The sequence below is a fragment of the Lepisma saccharinum genome, chromosome 15 (assembly GCF_977018435.1).
Source record: "Lepisma saccharinum chromosome 15, izLepSacc3.1, whole genome shotgun sequence".
NCBI lineage: Eukaryota > Metazoa > Arthropoda > Insecta > Zygentoma > Lepismatidae > Lepisma > Lepisma saccharinum.
The window spans coordinates 23,523,295-23,546,988 of record NC_139243.1 but is presented as its reverse complement, the minus strand read 5'-3'; the positions used below and the strand labels follow the sequence as shown (position 1 = coordinate 23,546,988).

General features: G+C 36.0%; 2 protein-coding genes across 6 annotated transcripts in view; one reads left to right on the top strand and one right to left on the bottom strand.

Annotated features, from left to right (window-relative positions):
• nonC (serine/threonine-protein kinase Smg1) overlaps nt 1-23,694 on the top strand; it is a 352,394-nt gene that overhangs the window by 15,249 nt on the left and 313,451 nt on the right. For 3 of the 5 annotated variants that reach the window (XM_083136747.1, XM_083136745.1, XM_083136744.1), the window contains exons 4-7: nt 1,022-1,103; nt 4,768-4,821; nt 9,171-9,296; nt 11,566-11,736. In XM_083136747.1, coding sequence (XP_082992873.1) covers nt 1,022-1,103; nt 4,768-4,821; nt 9,171-9,296; nt 11,566-11,736 — 433 coding nt within the window. The remainder of the gene's footprint in view (nt 1-1,021; nt 1,104-4,767; nt 4,822-9,170; nt 9,297-11,565; nt 11,737-23,694) is intronic. The other 2 variants (XM_083136748.1, XM_083136746.1) reach the window with 1 other exon arrangement.
• Nucleotides 12,015-20,540, bottom strand: LOC145999718 (uncharacterized). Its single transcript, XM_083136999.1, has 3 exons — nt 20,407-20,540; nt 17,717-18,314; nt 12,015-12,023 (listed from the first exon to the last, which is right to left on the bottom strand). Exons 1-3 carry the CDS (start codon nt 20,538-20,540, stop codon nt 12,015-12,017), a joined length of 741 nt encoding a protein of 246 aa, XP_082993125.1.

Sequence of the window (23,694 nt, the reverse complement as noted above, 5' to 3'; positions counted from 1 at the left end):
CAGACCTGCCTAAGCAATTACAAATATCGTATCACAGTGCAAGAAGTACGTGTACATCATTGTTCACTTATCGAAAAGGATAATCATATTCTGCAATATAATAAAATACAGTTATAGCATTTACTCGAACATCATTTTAATGTGACAATAATCTTAGAAACAAATGTCAGTCTAGGTAGTTTCAGCCCATAATCATGTATTTCATTTTCACATATCTCGGTAAGATACACAACTTCATTTTAACATGGAGATGATGATATGTTCACTTATTTTTCAATTTCACTTTGTCTTTTACGTGTACTTCACGATCCAAATTTGAAGATCCATTACAATAGACAAAAGACTGAAATACGTGTACTAATAGGGTCCGAGAGTTCGGTCGTTTTCCGCTGGAGCGGAAGAACTATCGATTCTGTGTGCCATCTAGCGTTGCCCGTGCAAACTATTTGCCACTCGAGCAAATAACGCTCATTGCAGCACTCTAATGTATATACATATGATATGCAAATGAAATGTACGTAGCAAATTTATTTTGGTCATGCTGAAAATAACATCCCATTTCTGTTGAATAATCTTACGTATCGGAATCGGTTAAATATCGGTATCTGTTCCAAAAAATTATTGGTGACTACATCGGCATCGGTAAATTTTCAGCTTCGTCACATCCCTACGTAAATTGTTATAGTTATAATGCATCATTACCTGCTTCCCAAATTATAAAAGTCCTATTGCATACATGAACGAAATCTGCAATCAGATTTTATCTAACAAATAAAATTGTGTTGTGTCATGTCGGATCCTGAGTGCAGCTGGCCTTAGACAGACAAACCTGTCCATTCCAGCGTTACTGTCAAAGAAGGTACCTTTGCACTGGATGAGCCAAGTAATGGAATTGGTAAATTCTGCTTTCCAAACCGACAAGAGCATCTGCTGTAATATGCCCCTCTTGTATCTACTTGTAATATGTATGAATCACTCAACACTATTTTGCTCACTAATATTGGAATTTTCTTCTCTGCAGATACATGGACTGGATTTTCTCAAAATATAACTGTGAGAGAAATGATGAGGTTAGGATGCTTCTCATGAAAGCTATGTTAGAGGTAAGTTACAAAGTAAATTATGGATGAGGCAGCTTAATTATTACTCAGTTTCATCCTACAGGCATAGGTTTACCAGCTCAATATTTTTCCTGAAGAACCCATATTTATGCACAGTTTTGCCACTGTCATTATTTTTATAAGTTTAAAGTTAGAGGGTGCATTAAAGTTAAAATAAAACCCTCCTATGCATAACAACAATACCTAAGAATAAAGTAAATTTCCTCACTCATTGTCACTGAGATGAATATAAGTTTTGGTTTCATCCTTATGTAACTTTACAATTTTGCCTTCCCTTCAACCAGGGAGTAAGCGTACAATGGTGTGTGTGTGTTAGGGATGTCTTACAAAATCCGGATATGTAGATTTCAAATTATGCAATATGCATTTCAGATGCAACTGATAATCTGGATATCTAAATATCCAGTTAATTTGGATATCCAAATATCAGGTTAATTATAATTTGGATATCCAAATATCAGGTAAATTATAATTTGGATATCCAAATATCAGGTTAATTATGATTTGGATATCTAAATATCAGGTTATAATTTGGATATCCAAATATCAGGTTAATTATAATTTGGATATCCAAATATCAGGGTAATTATAATTTGGATATCCAAATATCAGGTTAATTATAATTTGGATATCCAAATATCAGGTTAATTATAATTTGGATATACAAATATCAGGTTAATTATAATTTGGATATCCAAATATCAGGTTAATTATAATTTGGATATACAAATATCAGGTTAATTATAATTTGGATATACAAATATCAGGTTAATTATAATTTGGATATACAAATATCAGGTTAATTATAATTTGGATATACAAATATCAGGTTAATTATAATTTGGATATACAAATATCAGGTTAATTATAATTTGGATATACAAATATCCGGTTAATTCAGGTATCCAGATAGTACAGATTTGATGAAGGATTTTTTAGGAAAGCCATACTGTGAAATACAAACATGGTGAATAAAAGAAAATGTGGATAGCCTGTAAAATGGATGAACGATAGAACTGTTCAGATAATCCGGGTAATCCAGATATAGGATAATCTGAATATGTGGATAATTTTGATAACCATATAATTCACATATCCGGACAATTCGGATATCAGAATGTCCAAATTCCAGATATTTGAAATCAGGATAGAAAATTATCTGGATTTGGCTATCCCTAGTGTCTATCAAAATCGGTTGTTTTCAATGACATTGTATGTGGAACTTTACTTTATTCTTGGGTACACACTGTACAACACATATGCAAAAAAGGGGGGGAAATGGAAGTTAAATCTGGCAACACTTAGAATCTTTCTAGGAGAGAATTACATCAAGAAATTAAAGACAGACTACCCATTAGAAAAAAGAAATCTTACTTTGTACACACAAAAATCTCAGTTTATGCTAGAATGTCCCAATATAATTCATACTATTTAGGTTGTGTAAAATTAATTTCTGTCCATGGTGCTTCTTTTGTCCAACTCAAAACTTATTAGCAGTCACTTGGTTACACACTTTAACAAAAAGTTGAATGAAGCATCGACATTCTTCACGGAGTTTGCTATTTAATATCAGGACAGTGGGTTTGTCACGAAATGATGCGAAATAAACTCTTACACACAAAATTTAGAATTTATTTACCATTGCAACACTTTCTGATGTCTGAATTATCCTGCGAGTTATGCAATTCACGGAAAGTTGTTAAGTTCTGCTGTATTATGTTTGAGAAACAAAAATGGACTCCATTACACACAAATAAATCTAATGTGTTCTCTGATAACTACATAAATGTACCATCGAAGGGATTATTTTGTAGTTTTTAAAATCATATTTAGGGTTATATTCACCATTTTATATACAGATTTTGATCCTTGAAATGTGCCCAGTTTTTGTACCAAATCTTTATCATTTATTCACCATAAGTATGAGACTAATTATTATTATTTGTAAATTTTATATCAGTATTTGATCAGTATTAGTTAAAAGTCCAGACTTACCACACTATAATATACTCGAAACTTTACTGTAATATGGTTGTGTAGCTAGGTGGGCTTTAATTTGTATTACATTGTATCACCTTAGCATTCCTGTGTAGTTTAGTAATTCTACAGCTGGCAGAAAAGTTAAGAATATGTCAACTAACATAGGAGGTATTGTGCATTGTTGGGAGCATTGAATGGTAAGAGGAGAAGGGAGGAGAAGTTAAGTAAAGGGAAGGGAATGGCCGAATGCTTAGAGCAGGAGAGAGGATCAGTTGTTTCTTTGGAGATTGAGAGAGAGAGAAAGGATTGGACTTGCGGAAAAGTTGAGAGTGAGTCTTGTCGTTTAAAGTTTAGGAGGAACACTCAGTTTTAGACTTAACAGGGAGATGTCATTTTGAGTTAAGGGAGATGTCATTTTGAGTTAAGTTATCGACATCCAGTTAAATAGACTTTCTGTGTGTAAGATTAAGGACCAGCTATCAGACAACGCGTACTGCACGAGACAGGTAAACCCTTTTATTGAAAATGGCCATGCCGGTTCAGTCTTAAAGGTATTTCAACCAATCTGTGTGTGCCACCTTTCATTTCAGTGTTTGTTTAGATTGTTAGTTGTACATCCTTCGCATGCTCTACGGAAGCCTAAGCTACTTGTTGGGAAGTAATGCATCCCATGGTTCAATTCCGGTACAATTAAGATATGTTAAGACACATAACAGAAAGGTTTGAAAGTTGTGGCTTAACCAGGTATTGAATCTGGGTGCTTGGCACTTGGCTAGTAGATTGCACACTTTTGCCAGATTGAAAGAGTATAATAGAAAAATCAGGACATGCATGCTGTGCTTATTCATAAACATCAAGTTGATTCATTGCAGTTGCAGAAATCCATGCTCTTCTACTATTTTTGAAAGGAAAATACATAAAGTGACATCAGGATGCTCTACGTGGTGTTCTGCCAAAAGTTGAAATTCTTAATATCTATGTATTGTGTGCAATTTTGAATATGTTTGGATATTTATTTAGGGCTGAGCCAATACCGATGCCCATGTATCAGCATTGGCCGGGATTGAATCCTGGCCTGGACATAAGTGTTCTTTGTGAATGTAGTTTCATTAATTTCATTATATCTAGGGCTGACCCGATACCACTTTGAAACTATACTGATACCGATGCTGATACTCTAACCGATTCCCACCGATACCAATACTTGAAAATTACAAATATTAAATTTTTTCAAAATACTAACCAATATTGGTGTGTAAATATTCTTTTCCCAATGATATGCATCCATTTACCAAGAAATTTGCTTTAGAATATTCAATAATTACATCAGAATATTAAAATAGATGTTATGTAATAAAAACAATACAGTTTTTCGTTCAAAATAAAAAAAAAAGTTTAATTTTTTCATAATTTCCAGGATAATTATACCCCGCAATAATGTCGCACGGCATTTTTGCTGACCCCGTGAAAGACCAATATGCCTGAGAAGTATCGGCTGGTATTGGTATGGATATTTTCCGATACTGATACATTGGCATCGATTCAGCCCTAATCATATCATATCTCGTTCTCGTCTTCGCGATTAGCCAAAAGTGGCAGAAAAGTGAAGTAAAATAAACCAAATCAATCAATCAATGATATTTACTTTAATATTTTTTCTTTACAGACCCTGAAAATGGATGGTGAAGCTCCCAGACTGAAGGACTTCTCAACAGTAAGTGTACGTTGTAGAAAAAAGAAAATATGGGTTTGACCAAGACTCCAACTCCTTACTCTAGCATGCAGTGTTATTTCTTTTCTAAGTAGGTTACGGAGCCATTTTTTGTGCATTTACATATTGTGCGGCATAGTTCAGAACATGTACAGTCATGGGATGTAGAAATACCATTGACTCCAATGGAGTCGTTACAACCCAGAAGTGTCCGTGACTGACTGTACTCTTCATCTCAGTGGATTATATTCAGCAAACAACTTCCCCCATAATTCACTGCACGAAATCATGTTCTATGCCATATTTCGAGCAAACAGATCGGATCCTGCGTTGAAACCAGGTATTGTGTGTATGTACTTTGCCGAAGTGATTCAAGCTATGATCATTTGAGAAATGTGTTTGTATAAAATATCACAAATTTCTCGCTGTAAGAAGACTTCCCATATGCTTTTATAACATGCGCGGATCTGTTTCCCCAACTTCATGTTGTTCTTCCCAATGTGACTGCCTGATGATGTCAAGTTAAATATTTGACTGGAAGTATCATATCGTGTGGGACTCTGGGACAGCCTGAATAGGCATGTGCACAGGAGATTCAAAGCTATCCCAAAGTAGCTCTGTGCCAAGAATACCCTAGTAGGGAAGAAGTATGCTTTTACTGAAAAAACATCAGTAACATTTATTGGATTATACGGTGGGCTCTGATATTAGAAAACAGCTTGTTTTTTGTTGCACAGGCTGCCTCCTATCGCTCCCTCAAAATGCAGATCCCTCAACATCTCACCTTATCCCAGCTTTCTTACCTTCTGAGTCGTCTTACGGCAGGAAATGAAGGGCAGGTTCCTGGGAGTGGGTGAAGGGAAGGAGTGCCATAAGGGCTAATATATAAAATGAAAAGCAAACAGGGTGGCTCACCAGATGCTGGAAATGTTTAAATTTTCACAACCATAAAGGTAACAGACATTGGAAATGGCAATATGTGTTGAACCTGCAGGGTTGCCAGTTCAAGTGGAGAATGTTGAACATGGTTCTGTCCCCTGTTGTTGAAATTTAGTGTGTATATTGGAAGGGCATGTGAGGGGAAGGCCATTTAGAAATGGGGATATGTGGTGCAGAAGGGACCTGGTTTGGAACTTTACTGCATGGCCAGGGGGTGTGGTTGCACTCATGGCCGATATACAGGGTGTACAAGAAGTGATAGCGCAAACTGAAAAGGTGAAACGCACACGATAGTACGAGCAAAAAAGTCTCAGTAAACATGGTATCATAATCGAACCGTTTGCGAGATAATTGCGAATGTATGGTTACGATCCGTCACTGACTTCATTGTCTGTACACTCCGTATGGTTCAAACGTGTGAGGTGCCATAGTCCTACTTAATAACAAATAACAGATTTAACCCCTTAAGTGGGTATTTCGATTTTATAAATTGAATTACAAGCAGGTTACCTGAGCTGTGTTCGGGGTTGCAATGTGTAACGTTAAGCGGCTTGCCTGAGCTAGGTTCGGCCAGGAAAGTTTATTCCAACTTCAGATCGGGTAACGTGAATTGTTGTCGGGTATTGTTGTGTACACTATGCGGAATCCGATGTGCAGTTTTTTGAAAAACTACTGCACACATAATTTAGAGTAAATCGTATGTTGAATATTAGACCCCCAGTTCAGCGAGCCCCCAGTCCACCCCTGTACAAGAGGGCACATGGCTTTGGACAACATTATAACATTACATGTCTTGTAAATGAGAGAAAGGTGAATGAACACACAAACATTCAAGCAAACTGTACAAAACTGTATCTATGTATCTATGTATGTACTACTGTATATCCATTTAAAGAAAATAATTCCCCGCTACGGAAACACTGACTGGATCTGAAATGCACAAAAAGCTGCCAAATTCAAATGCCCGAGCACAACTTGGGCTCCCCACTTAAGGGGTTAAAAGATTAATCTTGCTAGCTTTCATTACCAAGGACTATTGTACTGTACGGTATGTTACATGTTCGGCAGTGTTCAGTTTTAAACAAAGAAACAGTGGAGTGCGCAAGGAGACAATTATACGATGTATACAAACAATCAGCCAGTGGCGGATCGTAACCATACATTCACAATTATCTCGCAAATGGTTCAATATGACCCCATGTTTAAGGAGACTTTTTTTGCTCGTACTATTGTGTACATTTCACCTTTTCAGTTTGCGCTATAACTTCTGGTACACCCTCTCCCATCACGTCCGTCGTGAGGTGTTGATGGTTAAGGTTAAGGGGTGGATGATCATTACATGGAAGCAGTCATTGAAAGGGGTATAAATTGCAACAGGGTTACAAACTGACATTGGTAGATACAACATGCTCATACATATAAACATACTGATAATGTGCGAATTGCTCACAATCGAATATCAACTAAAGGTTAAAAGATTAAAAATCAGTAACTTACGTGTGGGAGCATGAGATTGGGAAAACAACGTTTCGAAGGTTATACTACCTCCTTCTTCAGGTTGATGGGATGTTTTCATTAGGAAAATTAACAACAAATTAGATAGGAATGTATATGAGGCAGCCTATATATGCGCAGATAATTGGAATAAACTCAGTAGGGATGACTGAAACTTGTAAGACGGCTGGAATAACTTTATCAGAAAATGGGATAAAGCCACTGGGAATAGAGCCAAGATGGGCTTCCATGTTACCCCTGAGGTTAGGAAAGCCGCTTAGATGGAGGTAGAATTCACCTTGGACTGGTGACTCACGAGCCCCAGTTGGGGAAAGGCTGGAGAGGAGTAGTTTTCTTTCTCCAAGCACAAGCTGACACCGTACATTCGCCTACTCCGAGCACCGATCGGCAGTTTGCCTTCAGCGACCTTGAACGTTCTTTTGTTTTAATAGAGTATTGCGTGGTTTTAAGTATGTATATTTTACAACATTCTTTTAGTAAGTGTTCTTTCCTATACCTTTTGACCTAAATCCTCAACCAACACTTTCTCAATGATGCACCATGTCAAGTGTCTGAAAACATCGTATCAACCCGAAGAAGGAGGTAGTATAACCTTCGAAACGTTTGACCAATCTCATGCTCACGCACGTAAGTTACTGATTTTTAATCTTTTAACCTTTAGTTGATCATACATATAAAACTGTAATTTGTTTAAAATGTATCCTTTTAAATCAGCATAAAGGTATAGATCATATAGTCTGGTTTTCGCAAAGTAAAAGTCCAAATACTTTTTTTTTTAAGCAACACCCGTTGCAGTTCACCAGGCTACTGACATCATAGTCCTGTGGATGGGTGGTTGATGTATTGACCACTGAGGTATCTCCATTGAGGACGGATGGTCGATATATCAATTTACACCATGAGGCAGCAATTAATGCACTATTTCGTAAAATCTACACATGCTATTTCATTTTTCTTTTTATATTCATTAGTGTGAATATGAAGGTATGACATACTAGAATTACAAAAGGCCTCCCCCCATGGGGCAGTGGTGGCACATAGTGGTTCGGATCCCACTTTAAACTGTAGGTCCAGTCCTGATTAGCCTTTCTGTGTATAAAGTGTACTTAAAACAAAAACTCAAACCTGAATCACAAAAAAATATATCCATTGCTACTGTTATTAACAAGGGGAGATTGAAAAAGTCCTTAGTTACCCCATAATATTATGGGATAGATTTTAGAAAAAGGACCATAACTCTTAAACCATTGTTTTTTTTTTCCTTGAAAATTTCCATTTTACGTGCATTAATGAGCAAGAAAGCAACACTAACAGCAAAGGCCTGAAGTTTGAAATTTCTTTCTTTCCAAAGTTCAAGCATGGGCATTGTGTGTCCTCAAAGAGTGGTCATTTGTCATCCGCCCTCCAAATTTGGCCCATCCAGCATCCATAGGGCCAATGCTAGAAGCGAAGTTCCGTAATTTTTTCCATAAGCTGCCAACGCTACCGCTCTTATCTGTTCCCAAAGAGGTATCAGTCTGCCTTCAGCGAAAATTTGTATGGTTATAGGAATGTACCACTGCTACATACTGCATTTTTTCATTCACTTTGGTCTGTTATGGGAGCCACAGGGGCATGACAAAAATGCATGCTTGTCAAGATCACATCCACTGAGGCTTTACAGGTGCACGAGGCTCTGTCCGCTAGAGGTTAAAGATGTGAATAAACCATTCAGGTTCTTCAAGGAACATTTGCAGTTTGCATAGGATTGGTGGAATATTCATATTAATAAATTTATATTTACTATATTTATACACAAAGATAAATATCTGTCATCCCCAATATACTGTGTTTGATATTATCTCATATTTTGTTTTGCTTTTCTATGAGTTTATGGGTACTAATTTACTGTTTTTCTTTTTCAGAATTTAATGATGCAACTTCAAACTGCTCTTGAAAATACTGACCTGCCGGATTTGCTGATGGCGACTGTTGATGTGATATTGTACCTGACAGAAACACATCCAACAGCATTCACAAAACATTTCAGGGTAAGTTGTTTCATGTGGAAAGCAGTAATTTGTTAGTTTTGTTGAAAATTAGTGCCGAGTCCGATGCCAATATAAGTGTCAGGATTGGTGAGGATTTATTTATAGATACTAGTCTATACATTTCCAGCATTTTTATCTTTCATGGGATCTGCAAATATGCCACACAACACTTTGCATGGTCTATTTATCCTAGAAATTATGCAAAATTCGAAGTTTGTTTATTTTGTACAAGTATTGTGTAAAAACTAGATTTTGAGTTTACGTAACATGTACAGTAATATGGTGATGTAATTCTTTATTTTATCTGGTAAATTGATACAAATGGAGTGAAATACTTACATACTGATTTTAATAATTATTTTGAACAATTTTAAATTGTTACAATGTTCAAGCATAGATATCAGTATCTGTGGAAATTGTAAGAATATTCACATTGGTTTTGATATCAGTTCAAAGTGGTATGGATGCAGTGGCTACCCCTACCCCCACAAAAAAAGTAAGTTTGCACTGTATAAAATATGTGTAATTCATTGTAAAAGCAAGAGTTTAATTTCCAAGTAAATAAAATGTACGTTAAGGTTCAAGATCCAACATAAATTCTAGGTGTGCAAGAAACAAAAAGAAAAGCTCCCCTGAAGAGCAATTTCTGGTTCTCTCCTTTGAGGCAAGGCTTCCCTTCTGCAGCTATTTCCACTTCCCGCAGAAATTTTACTTCCTGGTCAAGTGTGTAACTTTTCCTCTTTCTGTTCTACATGGTCAACCAGTAGCAACTGAACTGAACTGTTGTAGTTTGGTTACATACAAAAGAACTGTATTTTATGAAAATTAGTACATATAACACCGAATTACGTATAAATTCATTACGTACAAATGAGGTTTAATTAACATGGTTTTAAATTATATTTTGCAGGGATTGACAGTAATTTACATATAACACAGAATTACACAGAACTGAGTTACAAATAAAGCTGCCTCAACTGCATTATCAATAGTTTTGTGGACTTAAGAAGCCAAGAAGCTATTGATAATATCTAGACAAAGCGAAAGCAAACCACACAAAAATGTGTGTGAATGTTGTAGAAGGAATTATAAGCATATATAATTTTTCAGATTTTGGAATATCATAGCGGTTTTTTAAAGAAAGGGGAAATTTCAGAAAAAAAATACTGCCATAGTGTCGTCTGAAGGTCAGCCGAACTTTCAAATTATGACTTACTTTCAGCTTTTAAAATTTTGAAGTATCCATACTTGTGCAGTCTGTTTTTATCACTGGTATCTGTATCGGTTGAGCTGTAATTACAGTAAAACCTCGTTAATCCTGACTAAGTTGACTGGTTTAACGAAAGTCCGGATTAACTGAAATAACCTAAAAGAACAGTAGAATGTGCATTCAGACACTGTTTATAGCAATAAAATACATTTGTTATGGTGTATTCAAAGGGCATAGGCATAAATACACTATACAGTACAGTACAAAGTCTGCGGGAAACAGAATTTCATCAGTGGTTGACTGCCTTTTCTTTGGGAACTTCTCTTGACTTCTAGCCACATTTAAAACCTTGCATTCGGATGTTTTTTTTTTGTTGTTGTTGTTTTTTTCCCCGGAATAACAGTTCACCTGCAATTCATGCCAGTAATATACAGGGTGTATCAAAAAGAATCATCCGATTTAAAAATGCTATATTTAGGAAACCAATGAACATAGAATCTTGCAGTAAGTTGTAAAATACATGTTGGAACTTCAAGTTTTACTTACAGTAGGTTTTGATTTGATGCAGGCAAGTGCTTTACTGGTGCAGCTCACTCTTTAGTCCGCATCAAGAAGGCAACCCAGCAACAGGAAACATTCCGCATGCTCTGCTTCAAGAAATGTGAGTTCGGTACAGCTGTGCAACGTCGAATACTGTGAGCAGTAGGTGATGTATTTACGACAAAACTCACGCTGCACGGCTGTAACGGACTCACACTTGTTGAAGTGGAGAACGCAGAAAGCTTTCTGTTGCTCGGTTGCCTTCTTGATGCAGACTAAAGAGTGAGCTGCACCAGTAAAGCACTTGCCTGCATCAAATCAAAACCTACTGTAAGTAAAACTTGAAGTTCCAACATGTATTTTACAACTTACTGCAAGATTCTATGTTCATTGGTTTCCTAAATATAGCATTTTTAAATCGGATGATTCTTTTTGATACACCCTGTATATTGTAATCTAAAATAAAGTATATGTAGTAAAGTAATAAGAAACTTTTGTAAGACTGTTTGTTTCCCACAGGATACTGTTGACATTCTTGTTGGGTGGCATATTGATGCAAGCCAACCAGGAACCATTACGCAGTATGCATCCAGAGCACTGCAGAGGTTTCGAAAGTATTGGATCTCTGATCTCCAGTTTTCTTTGACTCTACTCAGCCAGTTTTTGGAAGACATGGAAGCTTACGGGGAGGTATGTAGTTATGTGAATATTCTAAAACTTCGTTACGTATAATTCTAAGTGTGAATGTTTACCTAAAATATACTGGTGTTACGTAGGATTCTAAGTGTGAGTGTTCATATGAAATATTTTGATCTTCTTACATACATTTAAGAAGGTCAGATCATTGCTCTAATGATTTGGTCTGTGGAAAATTGTAGGTTTTGGACTGGAAAATTGTTTCACAGAATTGTAGACACAGGGTGTCTACCAATCTGGAAAACCTATAAATCCTGGAAAAGTTAGGGAGTTCACTTTTTCTGGAAAAGTCATGGAAATGTCAGGGAAATTGCTGTTTTTCTGGAAAAATGAAAATTTTTTGTAGTAGTTCACTGGAAGTAGGTTTTTGAAGAGAGGACAAAGTATACTGTAGTTTGATGTAATGAGTATTGCCAGTAGTTACTGTAGAAATTGCACATTAAATACTCAAGGAAAGGAGTCATGTTTTGAAACTATTTTCAAGTAGACACCAGGCCTCCCCGATGGCGCAGTGGTAGCGTCAATGCCTTGTAATGAAGGGGTCCCGGGTTCGATACCCGGTGGAGGCACAAGTGGTTCGGATTCCTCTTTAAACTGTAGGTCCAATCCCGATTAGCCTTACTGTGCATAAAGTGGACTTAAAACCAGGGAGTCGTAACGTACCCAATTTGCGTTACACGGTACGTTCCATTTTGTAGGAGGAAGAGTATGGTTCAGCTGCTGGTACCCATGGAACGTAACGAAATGCAATATGTTACAGACTGACGTTACAGAGAACGTAACAAAATGTATTATGGTAGATATTAACGTTATAAAGGAACGGAACGAAATGAGCACATTGGAACATAACGTAATATGCAATATGGTATATACTACCGTTACAAGGATACAAGGAACGTAGTAACGAAATGCATTGTGGTATATACTAGCGTTACAAAAAAACGTAACGAAATGCAACATGGTAGTAAATAACGGTACATAGGAACGTAATGAATGCAATCCTCCGTAACGGAACGAAGTGAAAGGCAATATGGTTAATTAACGTTACATAGGAATGTAACAAAATGTAAACCACTGTAGCGGAACGGAACAAAATGCAGTTGGGTACATACCATCTGCATAAGGAACGTAAATAAATTCAGTATGGTAGATGTTAACGTTACAAGGAAAGAACAATTCACAAATGTTTGCTAGTAACGTTATAGGTGCGTGACAAATATAATCTATTAAACATCAAGGAAGAAAAAGGAATAGCCCAAATCTCTTGCCATTCATTGGAACATTGCGAAAAATAACTCAGTATATTGTGTGGGATTAATGTTTCGTTAAAAATATGGTTGTTTGTAAATTAATGAATTTCCACCAGGGTTGTTAAAGGATCAGGAATTTTAAATCAATTCAATTCAGGTTCAGCAGGGAATATTAGCAAGCATAAATGGATCTGGACCGTAAAGAGCCTTTTTATGTTTAAGGTATTTAAATAAGTTCCAGGAACCTTTTTTCTGGATCAATTGAAATACGGCACAGGGTCCTTCGTTCCGGATCAATTTAAAGACGGTCTAAGTTCCATATTTGAAATGAAACAATACGCAACTTGGACCGAATTTACACTGTGATAGAACAGGTTCCGGTATTGTTGCGGAACCCAATAGAACCCATTAGTTGATGGGTTCGTGGACGTTTAAAAACCCTGATTTGAAAATTACATTTTTGGCTCGAAATTGAATAAACCTTCCATGTAGTGTAGAAATGAGTAGCCATAGGCGTGCGCACGAAGTCCAAAGGGGGGGTTAATGCCCCGCCCTAATCATGGACGTCTGCAGATATTTTCGACTGAGGGAGAAGCGAGATATTTTTCCATGGGGCATATTACCCCGATAATAGTGTTGCCCCCTCAAGAAACACCACTTGAATTCGAAATTACCGCATTCCTGCATACCCATTATAATAATTAATGTAAATTACTATGACTGGAATCAAATTATACGTGTGAAATATATACTTTTAGCTGACATTCGTTTTCTAAAGGAGAGAGGTGGCCATCCGCACCCCCCTTTCAGATTTCCATGCCCCTATATTATTATACTTTCATCCAGAAATTTAGGGGAGAGGAATTTTATCGCCGGTTATTAAACTATATTATGCTCTTGAAGAAAATGAAGTATTTTTAAGCCAATGAAAGTTCACAAAACAACTACGGCTAAAGAAGGTGCAGTGGCGCAACCACAGGGGGGGGGGGAGATTGGGCCTCAACCTTGGACGGAAATCAATTCTAAGGGGTAAGGTTGCAAACATTGAACTATGGAAAGAAAGGTTGCAGAATCTAAGAGTTGCAGGACAAAACGATACTAAAGACGGATTTAGTTTTCACGTCTTTCGTGCATTATTTCTTCCAGACGGTCAAGAGCATCTGCAAGGAGGCACAGAAGGGCAATTGCCCCCTTTCGATTTATATCTTTATACAAATGTAAATAAAGTTATATAAAATTGTCTAGCTCGTTTCGCTCGCAATATCTGCTTTTCTTACAGTCTTGTCAATTTCAAACCCTTAGCTATAGTGGAACCATGAGCAAAACAACCTGCGCAGACCCACGACTCCTGTACACCATACTCCCGCTTGTAGGGGAGGGGTAGTGGACCATGCTTCCTTATGGCCCGAGGTGGAGGGAAGAAGGGAAAGCTGCGCGGGGACTTTTCGTCCCAAGGTTTTTTTCCTTGTGGTCGATGTATAGGGGACGGCGGCAGTCAGCCCTGGACGCCGAACGATGTAAATAGAAAAAAAAATGTAAAAGAGAATGTCATGGGCCTCCATGATTTTTTTGCGCCATATTAAATCAATATTGTTTTCAGTTTGCAAAAATTTGGATCTAAAAGTTTTCTTGATCGCTTCGCTAGCAATTTATTTTCTGTAATGCATTGTAAATTACCAGAGGGAGAAGTAACAAGAAGTAAGTACGTCAGACTATTACAAACAGTTGAGTCTTAAATGTATGAACAATTGTTTGGGGAAGAAGAAGCGCACACATTTCAGAGGCATATTTTTTGTTGTTTGTTGTGGGGGCGAATGAATTCATTATGTAATGTATTAATATAGGCTATATAAATTGTGTACGTATAATAATAGTGCCATTATTACTACTATTATTAATAGTTTATCCAAGTACTCCCCCCGCAGACAAGAATTTGTGGTTACTCCTCTGAGGGGGTGCATCATTTTCTATGTAATTGAAAACTATCGCGCTTCGTTCTCTGGCAAATTTCTTAAAAATAAAAGTAAGGACATTTTGAACAGGACACTTAATAACATAATGGCGATGTCTTCCATTCCTAACTCCCAGGTGTGGGCAGACGTTGTAACATGCACTTTTAGTGACCATTGATTTCTACCATAAATTGCTACTACTAGATAGTGAACATAGAAGTGCATGTTTGGACACACGCCAGAGATTGTGCTTATGGCAATGGTCATCGTTAGTGCTCGAAAGTTGATGTGTGTGTGTGTTCAGTAGACTTTCAGCTATGCAATTGCGGTCGCGCACTTATGTGTGTGTAACAAATTTCTTTGTGTTTATATAGTCTTGTGCAACGTACGCATACTGTATTTTAGCGAGGACAAGAATTTACATGACCCCAACTCAGCCATGCAAAAATTAAACTTTGATAGTTATTGGAGCCCATTTTAATATTACAATTGTGGGTTCAGTATTTTTGAGGTATCGATAAGACATGTGGAACGACTGATTCTAACAAAATGAGTCAAGTTCAAAAGATATGTGGATGCTATTTGTCATCTCCATTTACATTCCATGCTGTTACACGGGATGATTTGGTAGTAGAGTGATTGACTATTCGGTTTCCATTCTTCAAAAACTCATTGTCCAGAACATTAGAAAGTAACATGCTGATTTGGATACACACACAGGCAGACACGTGCGTCCATCAAGGTAGTTAATGTACATTAATTTGCATTTGCGTGCGTCTTTTGATAATTTATCAGATGCCATGCAATAATTACTTAGACAAGATAATGACAATGATGTTGCCATTTTTTGATATTTTATTAAGAGAATTTTATAACAAGAGAACTAAACTTAACCTTAGGAAGTAGCGTGTTTGAAAAACAAGAATTGATTTTAGGTTACATATTAGGAGGCTAACAGTAACGTCTGTTATTGAGTGGTGTTCCTGAGTAATTTGCTCTAAATGTTACATTTTGAGGTACATTCTAAAATGGCTGTCAAATTTATCATAAAAAATCTAAAAATTTACACTAATCTCTCACAAAGAAATAGATATCATGGGAATTAATACAATAAAAAAAAATTAGGATTTGTTCACCAACCAAGGAATAACAATATTTGCCATATATTCAACTCCCTACAACATCGAAGCTCAATTTTTTTTAAAAAAATGTAAATATACATATATTTAAAGTATGCATTCGTACTGTATAAGCATAAGAATAGAACGGAGGTTCTGAAAAGTATATATTGAAACAGTTTTTAAAATTTTGTTGAATATCTTTATTATTCTCTTAATCATTCCAAGGTAAATTCTAAAACAAGGAAAAAAAAGACCTTATTACTTAAAAAACTAGAGAAATTTTGTATCTTTCAAAACAAAGCAAATACACTGTCATTTCCTTCAGGTGTCAATTTAAAACTAAACAGAATTCCACAAATTTGACATGAATAAAAATATATTTCATACTCTTGTATAACATCAGTATATCTGTGCAATTTTGTGAACAGGTAAGACAGCTACTCAAAACTAAATGTATTAATTACTAGGAAACATTAAACAAGTACGAGCAAAATTGTTCTTTTAATTAAATTACTTCTTATGGAACCTCTGAAAAGATTTTCTTTGGTTACAGCTACTTATGTATAATGAACTATAAGATCACAAAAAAAATCAAGTAATTATATACATTATTAATCTAGACAGTAATATTCCCCACATTTTCAACATGTTGTACAAGATCTTTCTGTGGTGTATCATTGGATTCCACAAAGTTTGCTACAACGTTTGTAGTCAATTCTGTGCTGCTATTTCTGAGATTGCTTTTTAATGAAGATTTAGTTAGATTTTTTTTCATGAAAATATAATTATTTCTAATAACAAGTATGTCATCAATAATTTCGGTTGCCATATTACACCTGAGTGGGTTTAGTATGAATTTCAGAGATGAAAAGAGTCTCTCGACACTAACTTGTGTTGCAGGAGTAGAGAGAACAATACAAGCCAAAATGTACAATTCGGGACAACTTGATTTTCTAATTTCCCAGAAATTTAGAACATTTTCAGTCCTTTTCAGTCTTCGAGTTGAAACAAAGTAAGTGTCCAATAATGACGCAATATTAAACTTTGGTGCAGATATGGTATTCCGCCGCAATAAATCTTGTTTCTTTAAGTAGTTTGTGACATGGTCACTGTCATCATCTTCAGTGCTGGAATCTTCTTGTTTCTTTACCTCTCCACACACTGATAAGGATTTCATGTGTTCAAGTCTTAACCACAACTTCTGGAGATACACCTTCGCCACATGGATGTTTTCTTCACTTAAAACAGAAAAGTACCTGGGATCCATGTAAATAGAAGCAAGAAATCCTGGATACTCAAATAATGATGGAAGTCTCTCTTCGTTATTGACATATAATGCTTGTTTTTCTCGTTTGTCCATGCCCTCTACTATGTGGCGTGCAAGGTCTGTGTTGATTGTTGATGTTTTAAGGCGACACTCCAGCCATATCCCGTAGAAGTCGCCAAGTAGAAGCTGTTCTTCTTGCAGCCTCTTTGTGGCTACTTTGGCTGGTTCCAGTGACGTCAAAATAGCCTCAATGTATATCCAGTCTTCTTGCTTTATTTTAACTTGCTTTTGATAGTAATCCCCTATGAACTTTTTAAGTGTAAAAAGTGACTGGAGCATATCATTTGTGCTGTTCCATCTTGTCGGGACATCAAGGGATGGTACCGGCAGTGATTCTGCATTCAATTGACGTCGTGCTGTAGGCGATCGTAAGACACGGCATGCTGCTTGACATGTCACAATAATATCCTTAACTTCAGGAATGGAATTGAGAGCATCATTCACGACTAAATGAAGAGTATGCGACGCGCAACGAACGGATTGGAGACGATAATCTTTACTCGTCAATTCCATTTCAATATCTTCATCTTCGTAAGTGTCTTGAGAAATATTAGACATCTTTGTTTCTTGATCTTCCCCAATAAGTTTCCCGGCTTTAATCATGTTTGCTCCAGTGTCTGTAGTTAAACTATATATATTCTCCACGGGCACATTATACTTATCCAGAATGTTCAACAATTCGTAACGCAAATTGCTACCTGTTTGAGACACAAATAACTCTTGAACTGACAAAGTACGCAATTGGAGAGCCCCATTTACAACAAACTGGACGTTGACACCAAAGAATGATCGTCCATTTTTCGAAGTAGAATCAACTTTTAGATGTATCAATTTTCCCTCCATTTCGCCGCGTATTGTTTCTCTGATCTGCTGGGCCTGACTGAATAGCATGTTCCGTACACCTTCCTTGTTCACGATAAACCTGCAGAGAATAAAATTTGCTTTAATCCTTAATTGATAAGTTGTTTCTTGATTTTTGAAATTTTCAAGACATTTGTTTCAAACCCAAAATAGAATTAAAATTCTTAAAAATATTTTTCAAATAGTATGAATTAATTATATTATCAAGCTTTCATCAACTAGGCAAATGCTACAAATATGAGAAAGCAGAACACTTTTTTGGTGAAAGTGAAAAAGATTGTTATTTAAAACCATAATAGGTTAACCTCTATCAGTGTGTCTAGAAACTAACGCAGCTTGCATGCAATAAACAGTGTTATTTGATGCAATCAACGCTCTTTAGTAAAGTTTGAACTAATGAGGAAGTTATAACACCACCCTCCCTGGTCACAGCACTGGGCTTTGGCAATAGGTCTTTTTGCTTCATTCAGATATACCTAAGGCTGTGAAAAGGATATATGTGACACCTATATTTTTTTTATTTTCTAAAATATATTAACAATAGTATATAGGGGATATCTAAATAAGTTGTACTGCATGCTCAGTTCCATCCAGCACTGGAAAGCTACAGAATGTTAGCATAACCTGTCTCTAGGCATATGGAGTACAGTGAGTTTGTTTTGTCTCTGCGCAGAGTTAGCACGTGATATGGGACAGATGCCGGCATTTTCGTCCCGTAACGTCTAGCATGCAGACAATTATACAGTATTTATATTACATATTCCGACCTAACCTGTGTTATAAGAGTTTAAAACGAACGCACTGTATATGTAACAACTTTGTAAAATTGAGGAAAATTTGACATAATATTTGAAAACTTTATATTAATTAGTTTTGTTTGAGTGTACAAAAGTGTGTTAAATATCATTTGATGAAAAAATGTGTCTCATACATATCAGTCTTCAGAAAATTACTTTTCCAGACAGTTATACTTAGTTTACTTATTCAAAGAGTAACTGTTGCAGTTGAAATTACTCATGATTATGTCAGTGAGTAACTAGTTTTACAGTTATTTGAAAAACTAACTTAACGTAATTGCATTCCTTCTAAACATTGTAAGGATATACAGAACTCTCTACCTTCATTACATGAGGCTGGATCAATAAAATCAATGTATTTGAAGTAACCTGAAATGAATTTCTAAGGAATTCTAACTAAAGAAGGTAGCTGTAACCGTAGCAGAGTTTCATTTTTGCAATAGATGTAACTTTATGACGTTACTTTTACTATTCTTTAAGACAAATTTTTAACTTTAAAATTTGTAGCGTTGGGGGAAAAAGTTAAATTTGGCAACACTGTTTCAACTATGGGCTCCCGCGTAGCCAAATTATTAGTGATTTAACATTTGGCGCTAGCGGTCCAGGGTTAAATTCCTGGTGGGAGCCCTCCAAAATTTCAGTCCTGCCCAGCTACGCGAGGACAGTAGTTGAGCTAGTTAAGGAGTGGGTTCTGTCTTGAAAGCCAGAAATAGCTGCGATGGACTATGCGCGGACCAAGCGTCATCCTTTGAAAAATCAGCTTAGAGTTGTTGGCATTTGAATAATTAGTCTTGTTTGTATACGTCAAATTGATTTAAGGGCCTTTCTCTTAGAGGGGTAGTTTAGCTTCCAACTATTTCTTTTCTGGACGCTTTTGTTTCTTTTTTTTTTCGGAATCTCCTACTAAGGCAAGAAAGCTGGGCTTCGTTCCATTTTGAATTTAGGACATCCACGCTTTGTTGCAATTCGTCATTTCTAGTTGCTCATTAAAACTTCAGTGTTTGGTTTAATCTTGATTGTTGTCATAATATTACAATGCGATGACATACCACAGACATAAAATCCAAAATAAAATTTCTTAAATATTTATTTTCTTGTAATTAATGATCATTGGGTGTGTTCAATTTTTCGCAATAAAATATCCAACAGAAAGTAACTGCAAAAGTAAGTTATTCTTAAATTGAGTAGCTGCACCGAACCTACTTTTTGAACCAAGCAACTGACTCTAGTAACTTTCCGAACACTGATTAAGACTGTCCGTTACTAACAATGAAAATAATTTCATTCGTATACAATGTGAACATACTAAGGAATACATGTAAAGGACAATCTGACGACATTGATGAAAATACGCACCTGTCAGAAGCTGGCATCGCTTCCAAAAGAGGATTCACTATATCTTGAAATGCTTGGTCATTCATCAGTGAAAAAGGACGTCCGTGCTCCGAGATGAGTCGGATGCAAGACTGCCTGAGGATGTCTGCGGTCATCTTTACATTTAGGAGAATATTGGCTTTCGGATTACTAGAGATAGCATTTCTCATTTTCTTCTTCTGCAGAAATGACAGCTTATCTTGATGCCTCCGCTTGATATGTTTCTCTAGGTTACCACTATGATCTCCCTATAAAGAAAATAGTTTTATTCATACTGAAAGAATTAATATCAAAGTAAAATCTATGTGCGAGTTTGTGTATTCGTACAATATACCCATATACGTAAATATATGGAGACCACTAACTGTCATTATATAACAATATGCTTAATGTATGGAGATTAGTCACAAATTGGAATCCCAGCACTTTTTACGCCTGATTAAAATACTATAGAATACCCTACACATAGTGGACCTTCCCCAATATAAAATACGTCGAAATTCTTGAACATGGGGAAAGCTAGACTACAATGCGTGTGGAGAATTTACAGGACAACGAGCTGGAGGCAACTATAGAGGGGGGCGTGGTGATAAGTGACAGAACAAGACTAATTTGCGGTATAAGCTCGCCTAACTTCTAGATAAACTCTACAGGTTATAGGGAGAAAGTTGTGCTTATGGATTTTGAGATTTTGGGAAAAATTGAAAGTCAATGATTGGGATATGCATTTGAGTTGATTTAGTATATTTTACTTCGCTTTTCTGCCAATTTTGTCTAATTGCGAAGTTGGGGATGAGTGATATGATGAATGGGCACACTTTTGCTCTTTTTACTATAATAATAGAACAAGTAATTTGATTTTGAATTTTAAAAAAAGGATGCAAAGATTGCTCCAATGCAAGAACAATGTGCGTAAAAACTTTGTTCAGTAAAGCCAATTTGTTCAGGCAAATTTGCTTTGAATTTTTAATGCTTAAGTAATGATAAGTAACTTTTGTCAATTCTAGGTAATTTTGAACATTTATAGTAGTTTTCTGAAGATTTTTTGTAGAGTTTGACATTTTATTAATTGAATATCTTTTACCCTTATTTTTCAAATTTTGTCATGTGATAATGTCCTCTTGCTGACTGAAGTAAACCTAGCACACTGCTTTCAGTTCTTTCAATGAGAGTATAGAGGAGCTTTTCCATGCTGATTTCGATGCATAAGTATTAATTACTAAGCAAATTATCCACCATCGCGTTTGTTCTGTTTTACCCAATGAGAGTTGCGAATTTGAACAAAGCGCCAGACAAGCAACTGAATCTCTACACAAGCATTTATTTCTCAAACACACGCACGATGCAAGAAAAAAAATTAACAAAAGTAATCTTTGTCAATTTCCCACACGATACTTGTGTATCGTACTGTACACGTCTTTACTAGCAGACAATCATTTTTATTTTAGAATCTCCGTCAAGTGTTTATTGATCATATTACTTCAGCTTTATTCTGAAAAGCCATTGCAACTTTTGTCTTCTGTAACAATACAACATAAAATTATTTTTTTAAAAAAATGATTTTAAATCTCACGTATTTGCCAATTCTGCATTAATCTCACTGCTGCTAACAGTGTGTATTACTCCATTTTCCGAACAAGTTGTAGTAAATTTAAACATTTTACACTTATCCATTAAATTTATCAAAAATTAACTCATCAACTGTTAAGGAATTAATAACAAATGATATATTTTTAAAATTTTATTTTTAGGTCATTAATTGCTTCGCCCTGTTATAAACGCTATTTCCTTGATATTAACCAATTACTGCAATTCAATCCTGGACATATTGGACACCCATTCAGAGGTGTGTGTTTTATAAACTACAACCCACGGAAATCTTTCCTGAACCTGATATTTTGTCTTTCCAGTAAAGTCACAATTTGATCTGAAATATTTTCATACGTTCAGTTTTGGCCCGCAACGCCATCAATAAAGCATTTGGTTTCTGACGAAATATAATGTATGTACCAAACGTAAAATTTAACTTACCACTCCATCAAATTGATCAATTTAGTCCAATTTTGCATATACGAATTAAAATAATAAATTTTACTAAACAATTCAAGTGATGGAATAAAGGTCCTACTTGGAATGTTAGAATGTAACCATCCTCCGCAATTTTATATGGATATACTAGCTAATGGATAGTAGGAATTTCCCACGATTGCTCTCTCCACGAAAACAGTCCAGTCAAAGTCTGAGCTTCCCCTTGTCTCCTCCACACCCCTGGTCCTACAGGGTTGCCACACATCTTAGCTGCTCAGTCGACACTTCGCGCGTTGTACAGTGGGATCCATGAGTATTACCGTGCAAATTGTCCATCACCATGTTAGTGCATTTTATTTGACCCAATAAGAGCTTCAAGAATTAAAAGAAAACTCAAAACAAGCTGTTGACAACTTCTGCACCAGTATACATAAAAATCCATCGCTTAAAACACATAGGATGTACGAGAAAAATAACGAAAATAGTCGGACAATTTGCCGAGCAATATTAGTGCATCGCACTGTACGTATGCGGTTGATTGCGTCAGCTGAAATTGTTGCTTATTGGTAGAAGAGGCATATATTTTTGGTAAATAATACAAAATTTCGGTACAATTTTCGGGTTCAAATGCGCTAAATAAAATAAAAATTCGTTGTTATAGCGGTGAAAAATCTGATCAAAAGTGATGTATAAAATGACAAATTGAATATAATCCTAAATTTGATTAAAAAACTGCACTTATTACACAAAATAAGTATATCCCTTATAGTACATTCGTAGCATATCAGTTCTGTTGGAACGCTACGCATTTATGTAGTTACGAGAGTATTAAGTCTATTCTGTATAAAGGGGTCAATTTATGCTTCTCAAATATTTACAGCAGAATTAATCATTTCTCCGTGAATTACCTAACTCAGGATATTTCAAACTTCAGAAAGTATCGCATCGGTAAATAAACTAATTTTGTGTTTAGGAGTATTTCTTATTTTGCAGATCATTTCGTTACGAAACAGGGTAGGAAAATGCACCTCACCTTTCAGAAACATGAAAAATTAACATTACAGCATGTCATTTCACATTTCGTGTTTTCGTCAAAAACGAAATATGGATGTGTCTACTTACTGGCAAGACTAGGTGAGCGGCGTGACCTTGACTGAACTCTTTTCGTGACTTTAGATTTATAAATTAGCAGTTTGCACCTTTTCATTAAGTAGCCTCCTTCCTTTTTTGTCTTATTTCTAC